The 16,959-nt window shown below is 34.3% G+C and overlaps 1 protein-coding gene across 1 annotated transcript in view; it reads right to left on the bottom strand.

Annotated features, from left to right (window-relative positions):
* LOC150088082 (neuroligin-4, X-linked-like) overlaps positions 1-16,959 on the bottom strand; it is a 301,538-nt gene that overhangs the window by 126,466 nt on the left and 158,113 nt on the right. Inside the window, exon 2 of the mRNA XM_090370562.1 lies at positions 13,310-13,459. Coding sequence (XP_090226688.1) covers positions 13,310-13,459 — 150 coding nt within the window. The remainder of the gene's footprint in view (positions 1-13,309; positions 13,460-16,959) is intronic.

Raw genomic sequence — 16,959 nt, 5'->3', positions numbered from 1 at the left:
GCATCCTCCTACAGAAAGTGAAGCATCCTGAGCTATATGCAGTATTCAATATGTGGCCTAAACATTGCCTTATACAGAGGAATAGGACACTGTACTCCAGTTTACCTTCAGCAACTGGACATAAGTGACGAAATAATTATACCGTCTGGCTGGTTGGTTTTTGAGATTCTTTTATTTTGCTCATAGCGCACAAGTGCATCGTGTGTTAGTTCATATGATCTCTCTCTCTCTTTCTCTCTCTTTCTCTCTCTCGAATGACCTCATGAGCAACAGTGCTTTATAAGACCAATTTCTATGTTGTGAGCTAAAAAGTCTGGAATAAATCAAAGGTAGAACCTAATACCTCTGCTTGAGGTCAGTCAACTGCATCCTCTATTGAAAAAGCCTTTAAGGATTCCTTCCCTGACGGAATTCTAACAGAAGTCTCCAAACCAATCCCTTACTGTTACGGAGAATTAAGGAAGGATAACATTATTATTTCGGTCATGAATTGTTAATTATTTAAATAATAATGCATTTTTGTATACGCTTAATACATCCTACTCTACAGTATTTCTTTTAACTGGAAGATAATTAAGCATTTCTGATTCAGAACTAGTTTCCAATTTTAAAAAAGTACAACACAGAATATTTGACTTGTATGCGGGGAGATAGATTAATTTAAGTAATTCTTTAAATATAAAGTGATATGGGCTCACAGAACTGAAATAAGAATGAAATTAAGAAGCATCCCTTGTGGCAATGAAAGTTCTTTTACTTTATTAAATTTATATGAACTTGGAATATTTCTCAACTACTACCCAGTATTGCGAGTCTAACGTTCTTTTGTTGGGCGTAGTCATTATATATAAATAGGAAATACATTTTCGCGAATAATGATAAATTGGAAATGTGAAAGGCTTTCAAGCATGGGACTTCTGGGAAATGTAGAAATGATTAATGCGACAGTCTACAGATTTGTTCTACAGATAGATCAAAATATGATTCCAGTTACTAGTTATAGCAGACAGTGAGTTCGTATCTAAGTAATTCCAGGCCATAGTCATCCGGTTATTTCAATTCTTTTAGTTTCAATTAAAAATAGGCTAGAAACAATTCAAAATATTCTGTAGCTGTTGTTGTTTAAAGGTTTTACGACACAAGGACATCAAAGGCCAAGATATCTTTCGAGGTTTCTTAATGTAACTCAGTAGCGAACCTTCTTAAAATTAGCTTACAGTCCATGTTGAAAGTTGTTCATAATATAAATTCTGAAAATCCAATTTTAATGATGAATTAAATATGAACAACGGCATCCAATTTAAAGTAGCAGATTTATCATTTTATTATAATTTAATAGTTGATAAAATACATAATTTATTAAACTTTAATTTTGATCTTTTGTAGTGAAATTGAAATATATGCTGCTTTCCGAAAATTTATATTAAGTATTCATTTTAAAATAGGTCGGAAATAATCCATGTTGTATTACTTTTATAATTTATTACATTTAATATCATATTATTTAGTATCAGAATGTGTAGTTAGGAGAGGATGTGAATAAAATACATTTGTAAATTTGAAAGCCCTTTCCTAAATAAAAGTCGGCACATTTCTTCGGTCTTCACTAAGGACATTAGAAAAAAGAAAATGCGGACATATTATATAGTTTCTCCGTTTGTTTTTGACATTAATGGTAATTCTAATTCAGTTAACTAATTTTTATTTTTAAGAATATTCTTTAGCCATTTTGTGCATTGTTTTCTTAGAGAAAGACACTGTATTCCTTCTACATGTCTACCGTGTCATGACCGATTTTTTAAATTCCGCTGCTTTATTTCGTTTTTTGATGGTGTTGAATAATCTCCATTAATTTCTCAATAACTTTCCTTTTTTGATGAAAGCGTCACGGGTAGTTTCACTGGAATCTCATAAAATGCTAAAATAGTTTAACATATAATTAAATCTTTGAATTATTTAAATTACTAACTTAAAATGTTATATATTCATCTTTTTAATCTTCTTATCTTCTTGCGACAAAAGAACCCACCAAACAAAAAAGAAAACTTTCATAAAGATCCAACCAGAAAAATAAAATTTCCTGTTTTATTTTTCGCTAGGGAATCATAATGCTCAGGATGTTTTGTGTACGAACTTGTTTTTATACAATCAGTACATGTTATTGTGTGGTTTTATCTGTTTTGTAATTAAAGTTTAAAAAAAAGCAAGCAGTACGTAATTAACTTAATAAACGCACTTTTTTTTAGGTTTGCTTATTAATTTCTGCGGCACAATAATTTAGGCTTCAGTAAAATATTCTCCCTGACGATTTATACCATGCTGAGGAAGAAGAATTAATAGTGGTTTTCTTCTGCCTTTCTTCTGAAGTTATTCTTGCTACCCGTTTATCTGTTTTGCACGATGAGGAATGGAGATATCAAAAGAAAATATAAAATAATTGTCTCCTTCTCCTCCTAAGGCTGACTAACTAACCGCCATCTTGAACTAGCCAAATTCTTCCCATCAGCAACTGCTACCATTCCAAAAACAGGAAAAAGCGAGGGGACTGCGTCACAGAACAATAAATTTTATTATTACAGGTATCAATTTCTTCATCACGTGATAGTAAAGTAGATTACTCAATCCAGATTAAATTTTGCTTTCTGTTTAGAGTCTTGCTGTTCGGATACCGCCATCCATGAGATAGACATTGGGAGACTGCTTTTGACGATAATTTTTATTGGATTAAAAAAAATAGAATAAACGGCATTTAGCAAGCGCACTCTATTTATGGATATTTTCCTCCAGTGCGATCCATTTTAATAAAAAGGAATTTCTGTATTCAATTATGTTCCTCAAATAAAGACTAAAAATTCTAGAACAACTATATTAGACATGAATGTGAGTTTAAAAAAATAAAAAGAATTATATTTCCACTTTACCACATCTTTTTTCGAAAGCGATTTATTATACTATATAATAACATTAAGATGATGAAGGATGTAGTAGTAGTAATCGAAGCATGTGATGCAAGCTTATGTAGCATCAGCCCAAAAAAAAAATACATTTCACACATCCATTCCCTATAAACCGTTTGTCCAGTTCCTCCTTGAATATATTTAAGCTATCAACTTCCACAAAGACAGATGGAAGGTTTGTTCCAGCAATCAAATAAACGTTGGCCGAAGGCAAATTTCCGCACATCTAGTCTATAACTGTCTTTCTTCAATTTGAATTCATGCCCCCTCAGGATCGTAATCTGAGCAAGAGAGAATCCCATCAGAATTCAGCCTGATCAACTCATTCAAGGCCTTATACACCTCAGTCAGATCACCTCGCAGGTGCCTAGTCTCAAGACGCTGCAATTTGCAGAACTTAAGCCTTTCTTCTTAAGATCACCCTTTCGTTCCCCTCACCAATCTAGTTGCCCTTCTCTGTACTCGCTCAAGCAACTCTACATCCTTCCTAAAATGAGGCCTCCAGACCTATACGCAGTACTGAAGGCGTGGCCTGACCATTGCCTTATACAAAGGAATAATCACCTCCTTTTCCCTACTAGCAAAATTCCTGTATATCATTGACAATACCCCATGACCTTCTCTACCCGCCTGTCTGCACTGCTCAGAAAATTTCATATCTGGTCGCACATTCACTCCTAGGTGTTTTTCATTTTCTACCTCCACTAAGTGTAGTACCTCACAGTTGGTACGTTTCTCCGGGATTACTTCTACCCATGTGCATTACTTTGCATTTGTCAATGTTAAACTTCAGTTGCCACTTCTCAGCCCAACTGTTCTAGATCCTGTTGCAGTACCGCACTGCAATGGATTTTTGATGAATTCCGATGGCAACTTTAATATAACTCTAATTTAAAACTAAAATTACGAAGCTTTTGGGAAATTTGAGCAATTAAAAACAATTATTGTTTATTAAAATGTATTCTATATGGAGAAAATTTCGTTGTGCTGATGTTTCATCTGTCAGATGATTACCGCTAGTCTGAGGATTCTGCAGAAGCCTGAAACATTACTCCCATAGTATTAGGTAATCACGGTTTAAAAGACACATTGCATAGTGTGATGCCTTGGTCACAACTGAATATCGAATTACTGTGCTTGTCGTAAAGCAATTCAAACAATCTCCTGTAGTAGAAATGAGTGGGGCATTCTATTATAAATATTAAGAGAACTACATCCCTGTGTTCAAAACTAAACAGATTCGTCCTTTTTACTTTCCTTAAATACTGTTCTATATATTATTTAGCAATTTAAGTGTAATTTGATCTGTGGTTAATTGCTCGGAACTACCAATTAGATACATTGAAAGGCTGGTATAATGGAAGTTCATGTGACATTATATACCATCTGAATGTCTCTGTTATAACAGAGGCTATTACAAGTGGTTGTGTTGAAGTTTGAAGAATAGTTACTCCAAGTAGATTAAAGCGATCATTGACGCATGTGATGTGGAGGATTTGTTTTTCATCTCTTCATCTAATCCTTCAGTTTTGCATTTTATGCAAGTAACTTCCTAAATGTAAATAATGCTCTAAAAGGTCCCCTTGTTGTCTACTGTTTTAGAAAATTTTACATACTAATAATCTCAATCATCAAATAAATTTCTATTAACCTTTGACCTGTAAAGTTTACCACCAGAATTCTATTAAAGGGATCAATATTGTATTAAGCGTTTATATTTAATAAATGAGTATTATTTGACTTATTTTTATTTTTGTGAATTTGGAGTAGGGTTTCAACGTGGACAGCCACAATGATTTTTCAGTGTTCTTCCTTCCTTCCTTCCTGGATGTGTGTTGGGTTCTGTCATGAGATCTTCTCTTCGCTTGCGAGCTTTGCTTATATAAATGTTATCGCAATCTCACACGATATTCTCTAGTTAACATTGCTACCTAGAAAACTAGAAATGGTGTCTTTTCAATTCTTCCAGATTTCTTGGGTTTTCTGCTTCAGCCTACTATGCATTTAATATTTTTCTGCTCTGTGTATCCTGGTTCTGCGCGTTGCTATAAGCTGGCTGATTATTAGGATTTCTGTTTGAATAGATTGCCAGCATATCCAAGTTGTCTATTGTATTCTCCTTGATTCCAATCAGAATATTTATTCTGATTTCATATCGTTAGCAATTCGCGATAGGTATTTCTAGTTATCTCCAATGCTCATGTTAGCTCTAATATTGAAGATATTCCCTCTCTACTCCAGATGCACAAATATTGCTATCGTTTATAATTCATTTTTTTCCCTAAGCATCGACTGTAGAGATATTTCCCCGTATGATACACATGCAACTTATCACATTCACGGTGATGACAGTTGCAATGCAATCCGTCCGGAAATATCCTGTCGTTAAAATATCGTCTACATACAGAACTGTATTGATTATTGCTATCCATATATTATTTCTTTATTCGGTCTATTTCTTTTGAATCAGGTTGTCTTGATGTATTCACGACAGGTATTCATAAGACACGAAAAGGAATCTATCGTTGTTTCTGCAGTTATAGGATTGCTTTTTGTATTCGGTTGAATAATGTTATTTTCTTCTTCTGATTTTTACGGAAGATAATTTATGAATTATCTTCCCTAAAATGTTTTTCTACTTTATGATATATCAGTGAATATTCGCTGCAAAATGTGAAATGATTTAAAGTCTTAAACAATTGTAATTTTTTATACTTGTATTCGGATATAGGCTGAGTAATCGGGTTGAATTCGATAAGTCTCACAGATTTCTTCTCTAATCTTGAAGAAATTCGAAATTAAATTATGGAGATATATATTCCCTTAAATTACGCTACATTGCAAATAGTTTGGCAACTATTTGCAATAATTCCATAGTTTGTGCTAACTTTGTCAGGAAGTTACAGAATAAGAAAATTTCATTACATTTAACTCGAAACAAAGTTTTTTATTTCTTTGGAATGTCAAAGGTTTTTGGGAAATTCGAAAAGATTTATAAAGATTCGTATTACAGAGCACGAGTACTTAAGATGCTCATTCAAAAGCCATGGAATAGGTCAGTTTAGATCAATTCTATTAAAAAAACAAGAGATCCAGGCGCAAAAATCTGAAAATGATACCTTCGTTTTTTTTTTTCTTTTTTTTTTTTTCAGATGCATTACCAATTCTATCGAGATGACACGATGCTTGGCTAAAACGTCATAAATAATTATCTCACGAAATCAACAATACTCATGGATACCATTTCATATCCAGAAAAACAGAGGCACTTTGAACCATTGGAGAAATTAGTGCATTTTTCATCTGTCTAAAGTTGCATGTTTTTTTTAATTCAAACATAAAAGGAAAAAAAAGAACCTTCTTTTATACCCAACTGCTGTTGATGGTCTGGAACATTTTGTTTCCATGAACTCGATACTGTCCATATTTTAAAATCTTATGGAATCTTCTGGAAGTTCATGACTTAGTTGAAAACGCAGTGAATCTGGATGGCATTTCTATCGAGCTTATTAAAATCTTTAGCTATCTATGTCATCAGCTCTTCAGAAAAAAAAGTCATTTTAAAGTGCACTTATTGTGGTATGCCGAAGTCTTTAAATATCACTACAAAAATATTAAGACAAGTGCAATATTATGTAGATTTTGGAAGAAGTAGCCTCATCGATATTGCACGAACCAAACTTTCTTTGGCATTGACTTCGTCAACAAAGACATGCCAATGGTTCAGATGGTAGCAATTGAATTCTCCGATCCAGGGTGGCTCAAGTTGTGTAGGGTGGGCGAATGGTTAACTTATCCCGTCTCTGATCTCGTAATATCATCACAATTTTTCTCCAAGATACCGATCTTAAGTACTGCAAAGTTACTGCGCATGTGTTTTCGTAGCGCACCATCTTATTGACAAATGTTATTACATCATTCAGATTTCTTCAGAGTATAGAAAAATTGATTACATGACAAAGAAACCTTTATCATGAAGTTAAATATTCACTTTTTATGAAGAAAAATATACGAAATTCGCGCAGATTCACGTTTCTGCTATTTTGAAGTCTGGAAAAAATGTTTTTGTCTTAGGAAATACATCACTATATACAAACAGATAAAAATAGTATTGCAGCTCTCATTTAGCTACTCTACAGATGATCAATTGTTTGATTCACTTTGCATTTCCTCTGACTACACGTCATGTAACTTTTACCTAACGCACATTTTATTTCGTCACCTCCATTACTCATACAAAAAGATGTATTTCTCAGTGAGATGTTGACAGAACTTCTCAAGCATTTTAACATTGCATAGTGATAGGAGCAGTGGTGATAAGTGATAGGCTCTATTTCTATAAGGAATACACCACAGATTTCCTTATTTCAAGCAAGTCTTTTACTTGAATTTTTCACCCAAGCGAAGTGATAGGTGAATTTATCTCAGCTTAGTTAATACGGTAGAAGTATTGCGGACCGAACACAGAGAGAAAAAGAAGAAGAAAAAAAAATCGACTTCTCGCAGAGTCCAGCGAAACTAATTTATTCTTGTGAATTACCTCGGAACCCTCAGAAGACGTCGATTTTAGACTGCGTCCCAGCTGATTAATGTTTCGTTACCTGGGCTACGGTTGAGCGATCATAAGCCTCGCTTCAGTATTGGCCGTCAGTCTTGCACGGTAATTACTAGATGTTTCTCCTTCGGTTCACCGCGCGCACTTTGGCCACTTCTACTTAAAAGAAGAAAAAATCAAAAAAAAAATTCAATCTACCACTGATAAATACTACCCTCCCTTGCGCTGTCGGAAAACCTTTGTAACGATGTATTTATTAGTGCAGTAAGATCTTCAATAGACTTTTGGGAACGTTGCATTAAGCTGATGACACACTTATAAATTAGATTATTTCAGTTTTCAATTTGTGCTTTTTTAAAAAAAAGTATGGGTGAATATTTCGACTAGATGAACAGTTGTGAAGTATCTTCATTTAAGTGGTGGAAGCTAGCAAGTTTTGCGTTAGCTGTATTGAAAAATTCCGGACCCTAGAGTTGGACTTCAGTAATTCAATTTTCGCTATTAAACATTTTATGAGGAAGAAAATATATTAGTAAGGGTGGCAAGCTTGCTGCTTACTTTATTATCAGGATAGATATCATTGCTAAATACTATTGGCTCAAAATAACATCATTTCACACTATCTACGCCGAATTAGCTTTCCTATAATATTTTAAAGAGGGTTTTCTCACTCTTTTCTGAATAAAGTTTACCAATCTGTTCCGATAGAAATCAAGATGGGGCGATTAACATTACTTCATTATTTTGGCACACCCATTGTGCTCTGAGTTATATAAATATTTTTGTTTGTTTATATACTCCTATTTTCCATAAAGAAAGCGGGCTTATTGAGATCACTTTATCTCTGTAATTATGTTTGTTTCTCTCAACGGCTTTATCCGGATTCGGAGGAATCCTAATTTCGATCGGACGTCATATTTCAATATGGTGGCCACTCAAAATCTGAAGGTTACCTCTCCTTTATTTTCACTTTGATACAAACCAAATTTACAGTAGAATCTATGTGGGGTAAGGGGAGGGAATCAGAGTATCTTGGAGGCAGTGTTAATGTTCAGCCAATCAGAAAGAATATTGAAAAAACTAAATTCATCGTGTTGGAAGAAGCGGAAAGTAATAATAACAGTATGATATATATATATATATATATATATATTTCTTATTCTGATTTTGTGCATGCAATATAGTTTTCTTTTATTGTATAGAGGAGAGAAACATGTGGTGTATGGAACTTGAAATACAAATTCCAGCCTTTGGCAGGGATTTGTATTTCGAGTTCCATGCATGCTTTCATGTATCACAAATTTCAAACCTTTGTAGGAGATAAGGCTACATTGGGTTTCAAGTTTGCTATGATTATGAATTGTCCAGAACAGACGGTTTGACCCAGACCTTGGCCATTATGGACGACATAAATTATTATCTACGCATTATGATGAACAAAATGGGAGCCATTTGTATGTATCTTTGATCTAGCAATGCCTTAGGTTGTTCTCAATACCGAAAGTCTTCTGCGTGTAGAAGCAAAAACTTTGCCGAGGACAATCCTCTAAATGGTGTGGTTTTTATGTGAGTGGTGTTTTTTGTATTGGAGACTAGCCACTTAGCTACCAGGAAATATTTCTCCCTTGAAAGACGTTGTGTTACTATCCCTCTCCCCTTGGTTAGAAACATCGCAATAACCAATATGGTTGCGAACCACTATGCTTATTTGTACGGGTTCTGTTAGGTGGAAAATCGAAAGGCCAAGAGGTTGCCGGTTTATGGCAAGATGGCAAGTTTTGTGCAGCCTTTCCTTCGCCTGTTGGATATATTTTCCATTAGATTAGCGAATACCTGGAAATTCTTTCTGTCCTTTCTGAGTTGTGGTCCTTATCACCCGATGAGACAACTTTCATATGAAAGTTGTGTGGAATATTGTGAATTAAGCAGTTGACACCAACTGCTTAATTCACAATATAAATACTCCCAACCCCGCAGGCCTATTTGAAGAATTGTGTGGAATACTCCATAGAAAAATAAGCTGGAAAGCCTCAAGTTTTTCCATATCCATCCCTCAATGGCTACAACTGCCTATCATTGATTTACTTTCTGCAGTGAAGCTGTCTGTGAATTTCAACTTTCTAAAAACTTCCTGGAATTCAAAATAATATTCCACTTCACTTAATACCGTGCATTTCATATTTCTTTCATGTGGTTTATCTATTACAATACCACACCATGCATTTAGATTACATAAAATTATACCCAAGAAAAAAGAATTAAAAAAAAAACAATCTTCTTTTAGAGACCTGATAGTCTGTTCCTTTTTAAATAACGCATATAAATCTGACCGAGTATAAACTGACCTTATACATAAACCTTTTGTAATAAAACAGTGGTAATTATCGAACTTGCAGGCCCTTAATTTTCCTACGGTTTCCATGCTGATTAGCAATTCGCATTTTCATAAATCATTGAGTACTGGAACAGTTATTCTATCTGTCAGGCTAATGAATAGGCAGCGGGTGAACTGTTCAGCACTTTCGATTCCGCGCAACTGATAAATATCTCGTTCTGCCTATAATACTCTCTTCTTTAAGCAACCGGAGAGTTCTTTCTCATTACTGACAGCTGTACGATCTTCTTTCAGTGCTAATATAGCGGGTAGAATGACGAACAGAACCGAGGAGATGGAAAAGGTTGGGGGGGGATGGAAATAGCCGGAATGCTGATCAATGGCGGTAAATCTCTTTCTCCACTAGCGCGTTGTAATTAGCCCGACATATGGACAACCCGTTTCCCCTCGCCTAATATTACGGAAGGAGCCAAGTGAGCACAAGGGAGTACGGAGCTATAAAAAACCAAGTACTAAACGACTAATGCTGACACAACTAACCGATCCAATCTCAACCTCATGAGAAAAGTAATTTATATTATTTTCTTGAAGCGAAAATGGTTGTAATCTTCTGCTTGACTGTTTTGATCTTTTCTCATGGGAGTAATAGCGAATACAAAACGTAACATTCATTATTTTGCGTAACTAATTCTGTGTTTTGCAGTCATGGTTGTTTCCACTCATGGAACGCTTTTCTTTACACGATGCCTCTTACATAATACAGGGAATTACATTACACAGCTGTAATAATAACGCTCACTTGAAAATGGTTATTTATTCTCTGATTTGCACGGGTTCTGTTAGTGGGCGATTTTATTGTATTTTGTAACAGCTGTTCGGTAATGTGGTTTGCCAGAATACCTCTATTTGTTATTCTGTTTTTTATGTTAGACTCCTTTTTTTTATGCCGTAAATCGGTAAACCTTAGGTGGGGGCACTAGTAATCGGCCATTCTACTTATAAAATTAATAAGAAAAAAATATATATTAGCTTTATTGCACCTATAAAGAAAGAGAACATTGTGGACTACTACAGGAAATTGCAAATGATTTTAGTTGTTGGTTAGGATAAAGCTAGGATAATTAACATCTTGCGCATGTGATCATTCGCCTAGTAATGCCATTCATTTTCTGAGTAAGCCATGGCGTTAACTCTTCGACAAAGATGCTTTATCGTCCAGCGATACTTCAAACCAGATCCTCTACAGACGTTATAAAGAAATATATGCAATATTTCAAGAAACACGTTACCAAGCAAGTCCCTCCTATGGAAGTCGATTAAAAAAATTCGTGAGACTGGTTATCCGAGATTCCCCAAGACGTGCTTCACCGCCCCACTGAAATTTTAAAAACACCTGTGCAATTCCTGACCATTCTAATACTGTTTGAGTTGCTTAACAAGATTGAGGTCCGGTGACGACGTGTGATGGAACTCAGTGCCACGCTTTGATACCATTTATGTACTCTTGTTTCGATAAACTATGAAATTATTAGTATGGAAGAATGTAGTGTATTTAGTTAATTCTAAATAGAATTAACCGTACAATATTAACAAATAAGGTAAGTTTAACTAGTACGATAAGCAAGTTAACTCATAAAACTTCTTTATGCGTTATCTCCCTTTTCTTGATAGTTGGGTGCTATTAAAAGATACGAACTTCGATTCCTGTAAATATTCCACTTGGTTCACAGCTGATTAGTTCACGTTTTAGGAACCATTGAAGGGATCGTTTCTTAGATGTAAGAACAGTCATGCGCTGAATAATTCTTAGAGCTGCAGTTTGGTGCTTGCTAGTCCCTGCAAAACCAAGTTAATTTCCTCATTTTCTTGTCAATAGATACAATACGAATAAGGAGACTTCGAAGCATATCAAAAACAGTTATTAGCTTTACGATACAACAGCATTTTAAGCCATGTTGCACCACGTTGGAGTTCCAATTTCTCATTGCTGCCAGTGCGAGAAACATTCCTATTTCTCATACTGCTAGTCTTTCGATGATGTTGCCAATCTGGGTAGATACGCTATCTTGTAGTGATTAAAACATCAGATAATCAAATTATATTTATGATTCGAATGCATCACGAATAACGCTTCTCTGCAACGAAGATTTCCTTATATCAGAAAGCTTTTCTGTAGCTAACTCAGAAATGACTTTACGCACATTCGTATCTACAGTGTTGTAGGACTCAACAACTCATTTTTAAGGGAGGGTGAACATGCATCTCACAAGATTCTCGACCTATTTAAAAGGTAGGAGACCCTGTGAAATACGTTCCCTCAGTTTTATCTAGATTGCAGTTTTACTTCTTCACATTTATTGCATTTTATTTGAAGTTCGATGTCAAATAGCAATGATGCTTATAACAACCCCTTGAATAAGAAATATGCTAGTACCTGTGGTTCTTCTGCACTACACATATTAAGAAACTGTGCCCATTAAAATGATACAAGATTCTCGCGTAATTATTTTTGATTAAAGTAACTGACTACAATAGGGTTGTACTTTCAAGTTGGAAGCAATCATAAGAAAGACTCTTTGGGGCTGCCTAGAAGGGTGATTTTTATTATTATATGAGATTAAAGAGAAAAGGTATTTAATTAATGGGGAGTCATTGCAGTCCACATATACTGCAGTCCAGAACCAGTTGAGTTCTGGAAGTGAAATAAATTCTCTGCTTCCACTTATGAATCGCTAGTAATAATTTCTTATTATAATCTAAAGCGGCCTTCTGCTGGTATATGGAAAATACGACAGTATGTATTTATTGAGGTTATTTTCTAAGATCGTTGATCCTGAAAGATCTACCATCGATCAATGTCATGAAATTTGTCTGCTGCTGCCATTTCCAAAGGTGAAATTACGTACCGCAAGGAAAAGCAGGTGTAATAATAAGGTAGAAATCTCTGTTACACAATTAGGAATCCAAGAGACGAACGAATGCGTGATTACTACGAACAGTTGTGCATCAAGTGATAGTAATTTGCCGGCGGGTTAATGATTATTCGGAGATTATTAATTACCCTGTCCGAACAGAATGAGCTTCCGTTACACACTGTGAGAGGAGAAATATGGAAGTGTACAGAGAATACGGGACGAATTATCTAATTTAACTAAAGAGACCGATATGAACAAGGCTACGGAAGGACAGCCTAAATCGCACCTGTTGTCCTAGACAGTGACTGAACTGCAACTATTCACCATAAATAAAGATTACAGAAAAGAGGAAGGAACTAGTCCATGTACTTAAATTAAATTTTAAGTAGCAAAATTTGAAAGGAGGAAACCCAAGTAAAACATCTTTTCTCTATTCAGTTTTAATAGTGATAATTTTGTTTTAACCTATTGATTTTTTTATCTCATTAAACTAAATTTTGAAGCATTCTAGAGTGCATCTTATACAGCAATTCTTCTACGAACTTACCTAAAACTCCAAGACGGTAGTTCATTGTGACTACAACTACATTTCCGAAACTTGCTAGTACACTTCCGTCGTATGGATTACCGGCATTCCATTCGTAGGACTCGCCATGGATAAATACCATCACTGGAACCTTGGATGTATCCCTGCCAGCTGAAAAATATTACAAAGTATATTTCTAATTTGGAATTCTTATAAGATTTATTGAACGCACTTTAAAAAAAAAATAACTTAACTATTTAAAATCATAATAATTATGTCTGTACAAATTCAAATATTTTTTCCAAACAATAACACTGCTAAAAATAAACTCTCAGATTGGTTGTTAGTTTTTTTTTGGAGATCTCCTGACTGCTTCGGTTATAGTCTGCAAGCGCTTAGAGGGGTTTTTATTTTTGTCGATTTTGCGCCTGAACGATTTATTTCATAATAACAAAAAATTCTAAAATACTGAAGAGGATTAGCACTCAAAAGATTTAGAGGAAACAAAATCGAGTGCAAAAATCCAAATTGTGATAGTCTGATTTTAATCCTGCTTTTCTAAAACATTGAGATCGCTAGTTATCCCCTTCCCATAATGTTTTAGGTGGTATCCAGTTCGAACTAAATTTGCAGTACATATTAAGGTGGAGATCCTAAAATAACCTAATTCAAATTTTATTATAATCCGCCATTTTTTTTTTAAATTTTGAACTCATGTTTGTTCATCATTGTTCATTTTAACCTCCAATTTTGAAACGAGATTGAAAAGGATGTGTTATTATTCATCACATTGTAAAAAACAAAGTATACGTCATTAGTTTGTTATTTGTTTTATAAAGAATATTATTTGATAATTTTACTAGAGATCAGAGTCTATCTGAAACGCTACTAATCGTCAAGTGATCCATAAGAGAACCTTGTCTGTCGGTATATTATATCAATAGGGAGGTTGTTCATGAAATAAATAAAATCGCGGTAGTCCGAAGCAAATCATACGTTTAAGTTAGCAGCCCACTTACTGATGGGCTCTTTAGTTAGAGGCTTAGTATCAGTAAGGGCGATTAGTCTTATCGCACACAGTGGTCGTTCCTCATACTAATGAAGTTCTGTAGGGTGTTGCCGACCCACACCATCCTTCAGTGCAGAAGTTACTTCTTTTGAAATATTACTGGGTACCGATAAGAAACAAGACGAATGGTTACATCGTAGAAAAATTCTCTTCTGCTTCAGATCATTAGATGTCGCACCCATTTCTATAAATTATACCTAGAATATTTTTAAATTTTTTTGTTCGCGGAAGAAAATGTTCATATTACACGACACAACATTCAGAATTGTCATGTAACCTTATGCTTCATGTATTTTATACAATATCGTGTACAGAGTTCGGTTATTAACTTTAACTGGAGGACTCGAGAACAAAAATTAAAAAAAAGTCATGGGATAACGAATTATATGTATGTTTGCGAATCCTTGCCGGTTCGTATATACGATTGCACAGAAGTCCAATTTTATTCATCTTTTGAGAGTTGTTCAAAAGTTCTTATTACTACTGGGGAATTAAGATATTATATTTAAATTTATATATAGCCGAAAACTGTCTACTAAATAGTAATAAAAAAAAAAAGCCCTGAGGAATTTTTATCGTTGTTCTCTCAAGAAGAATGAATTATGGGCTGTGATTCCCATTGACCCAGAGGTCAAGGTGATAGTGATCGTCACACCACAAAGCATCGTCTGTTTTGTATTGGTTTTGAAATAAAGAATTATGCATTCAGTTCTTCTAAACTATATTGAAAAAGAAACATTTAAAAATTACCTCAAAACAAAAGATGAGTAAAACTTAGTCCATTTTTATTCGGATCGATGAAAGTGGGATGTTTGCTTACTAGTTTTTGCTTGAACTTACCAGAAGAATCATTCAACTTCGCAGAAGAATAACATCTGTTTCATACTGATCTTATATTTTCATTCCCGAGTAAACTGTTTCCTCTCTACCTGTGCTAGTGAACGCTTTGGTTAGCTAAATGAAAACCTGTTTCATACTTGCTTAGTACAACCACCAACAAGTACATAAAAAAAACCTCTTTTACTCTAGAGATTTTGACTTTCGATTATGCTTCTGCGGCTTACCAAAAATAATACAGATATTTTAATAATGTTAATAGCTTCAAAAAGGTAAAGTTTTTTTTTTTTTTTATATGATTTTGTTTTTGAAGATTTGACTTCAAAAGACGCGACGCAGTTAGAAAATAAATAATAGAAAATTCAGTAGACGATTTCATAAAGCTGCATGGAAAAGGAAAAATAAATAACGGCATCCCCTTTTCCTGAATGCGTCCTGCAGTGGAAACTCAAATATTCCCGAAGAACAACATTCCAGTTATTGTCAGAAGTTTATTTTTATACCATTTCCCTTAGGAGATTCGGTCTTGTACTAACAATTCGCTTTGGGATAAAAAATTCTTGGCTGATATCCCAGATCAGCCAAGAAATTTAGGTCTACTGTTCAGAAAGACAGGACATGTTATGATGTTTTGATTACAATTCTTTGTATTTCGGCAGATTTTCTTGAGTTCGAAAATATAGGTGAATTGTTGTGTTTTTTTCTTCTACTAATACTTTGTCCCTAATGTTTTGTTCAGTCTCGAGAGCAGTGAATAAAACTGCTGCACCTCTATTCGCTTTCTAGCATGGTGTCGATAAAACAGTGAAGGTAATTTGCTTTCATTATGATGGGCAATTCTCCGACTACGAAACGTCCATTTTAATTTCTTTTTTTAAAGGGTACGCCTTCAGTCTAAGAGACTCCATTTGATTCTTTCTGAATCTTACTATAAATAAACTAATACAGTATTCAGGGTTTGGTGATACGAAGGTAAAACCGAAGTTATTATATGAACAAAGATGTAAAATTTATTACTCACTTATGTTAACACAATAAAAATATATTCAAGAAATTATCCAAAGGTAAAATTTTAAATATTCAATCTAAACCTGCCTTGATAGTTCAGACCGAGTATAATAAAAACCTGCACTAATGCAGGCGTTAAACTGATATTAAAAACATTCTGTACTTTGCGCTACTATTTAAAGTTTACTTACAAGAATTGCGATGGAATAATTAGTGAGTTTGTCATCATTACTTCAAATATTACAATGAGATTTTGTTCTTATTTGCTTACATACATTCACAATGTTGCCTAGATATGATTTTACAACTGGTTTTAATTTTCCTGGAATTAAACACTAAACCAGGAAATAATGAAAAGTGGGGAAATATATAAAATGTTACAAATTAAACACTAGTAATGATACTATCAGTCAATTATTAAACTATACTAGATGAATTTCATTCGGACACTTGTGGTAAAAGGAATTTTATTTAGATTCGTAGTTCACTTCGATTTGATCTTACAGAAGTATGATCCCAATGAAGGGGTTGTGGTGGTGGAAACTTCTATTATTAACAAATGCAAGAGAAACTTCCTGTTTTTACTGGATAAACTAACGCTTGTTGAATGTTTGGTGCTATATGGAAGAGAAAACCAATAATTGAACCTATTATAATTCCTCGTACTATCTAGTATCTAGCTAAATAGCAGCAAGCAATAATCTTATTGGAAGTCCAGGATTTGGACCGTCTCAAAAAATTTTAGTTTTGGCTCAGA

The sequence above is a fragment of the Mastigoproctus giganteus genome, chromosome 3 (assembly GCF_048544385.1).
Source record: "Mastigoproctus giganteus isolate SK-2022 chromosome 3, ASM4854438v1, whole genome shotgun sequence".
In the NCBI taxonomy this organism is placed as follows: Eukaryota; Metazoa; Arthropoda; class Arachnida; order Uropygi; family Thelyphonidae; genus Mastigoproctus; species Mastigoproctus giganteus.
Note: the sequence above shows the minus strand (reverse complement) of the source record. Positions and strands in the feature narration are given on the sequence as shown.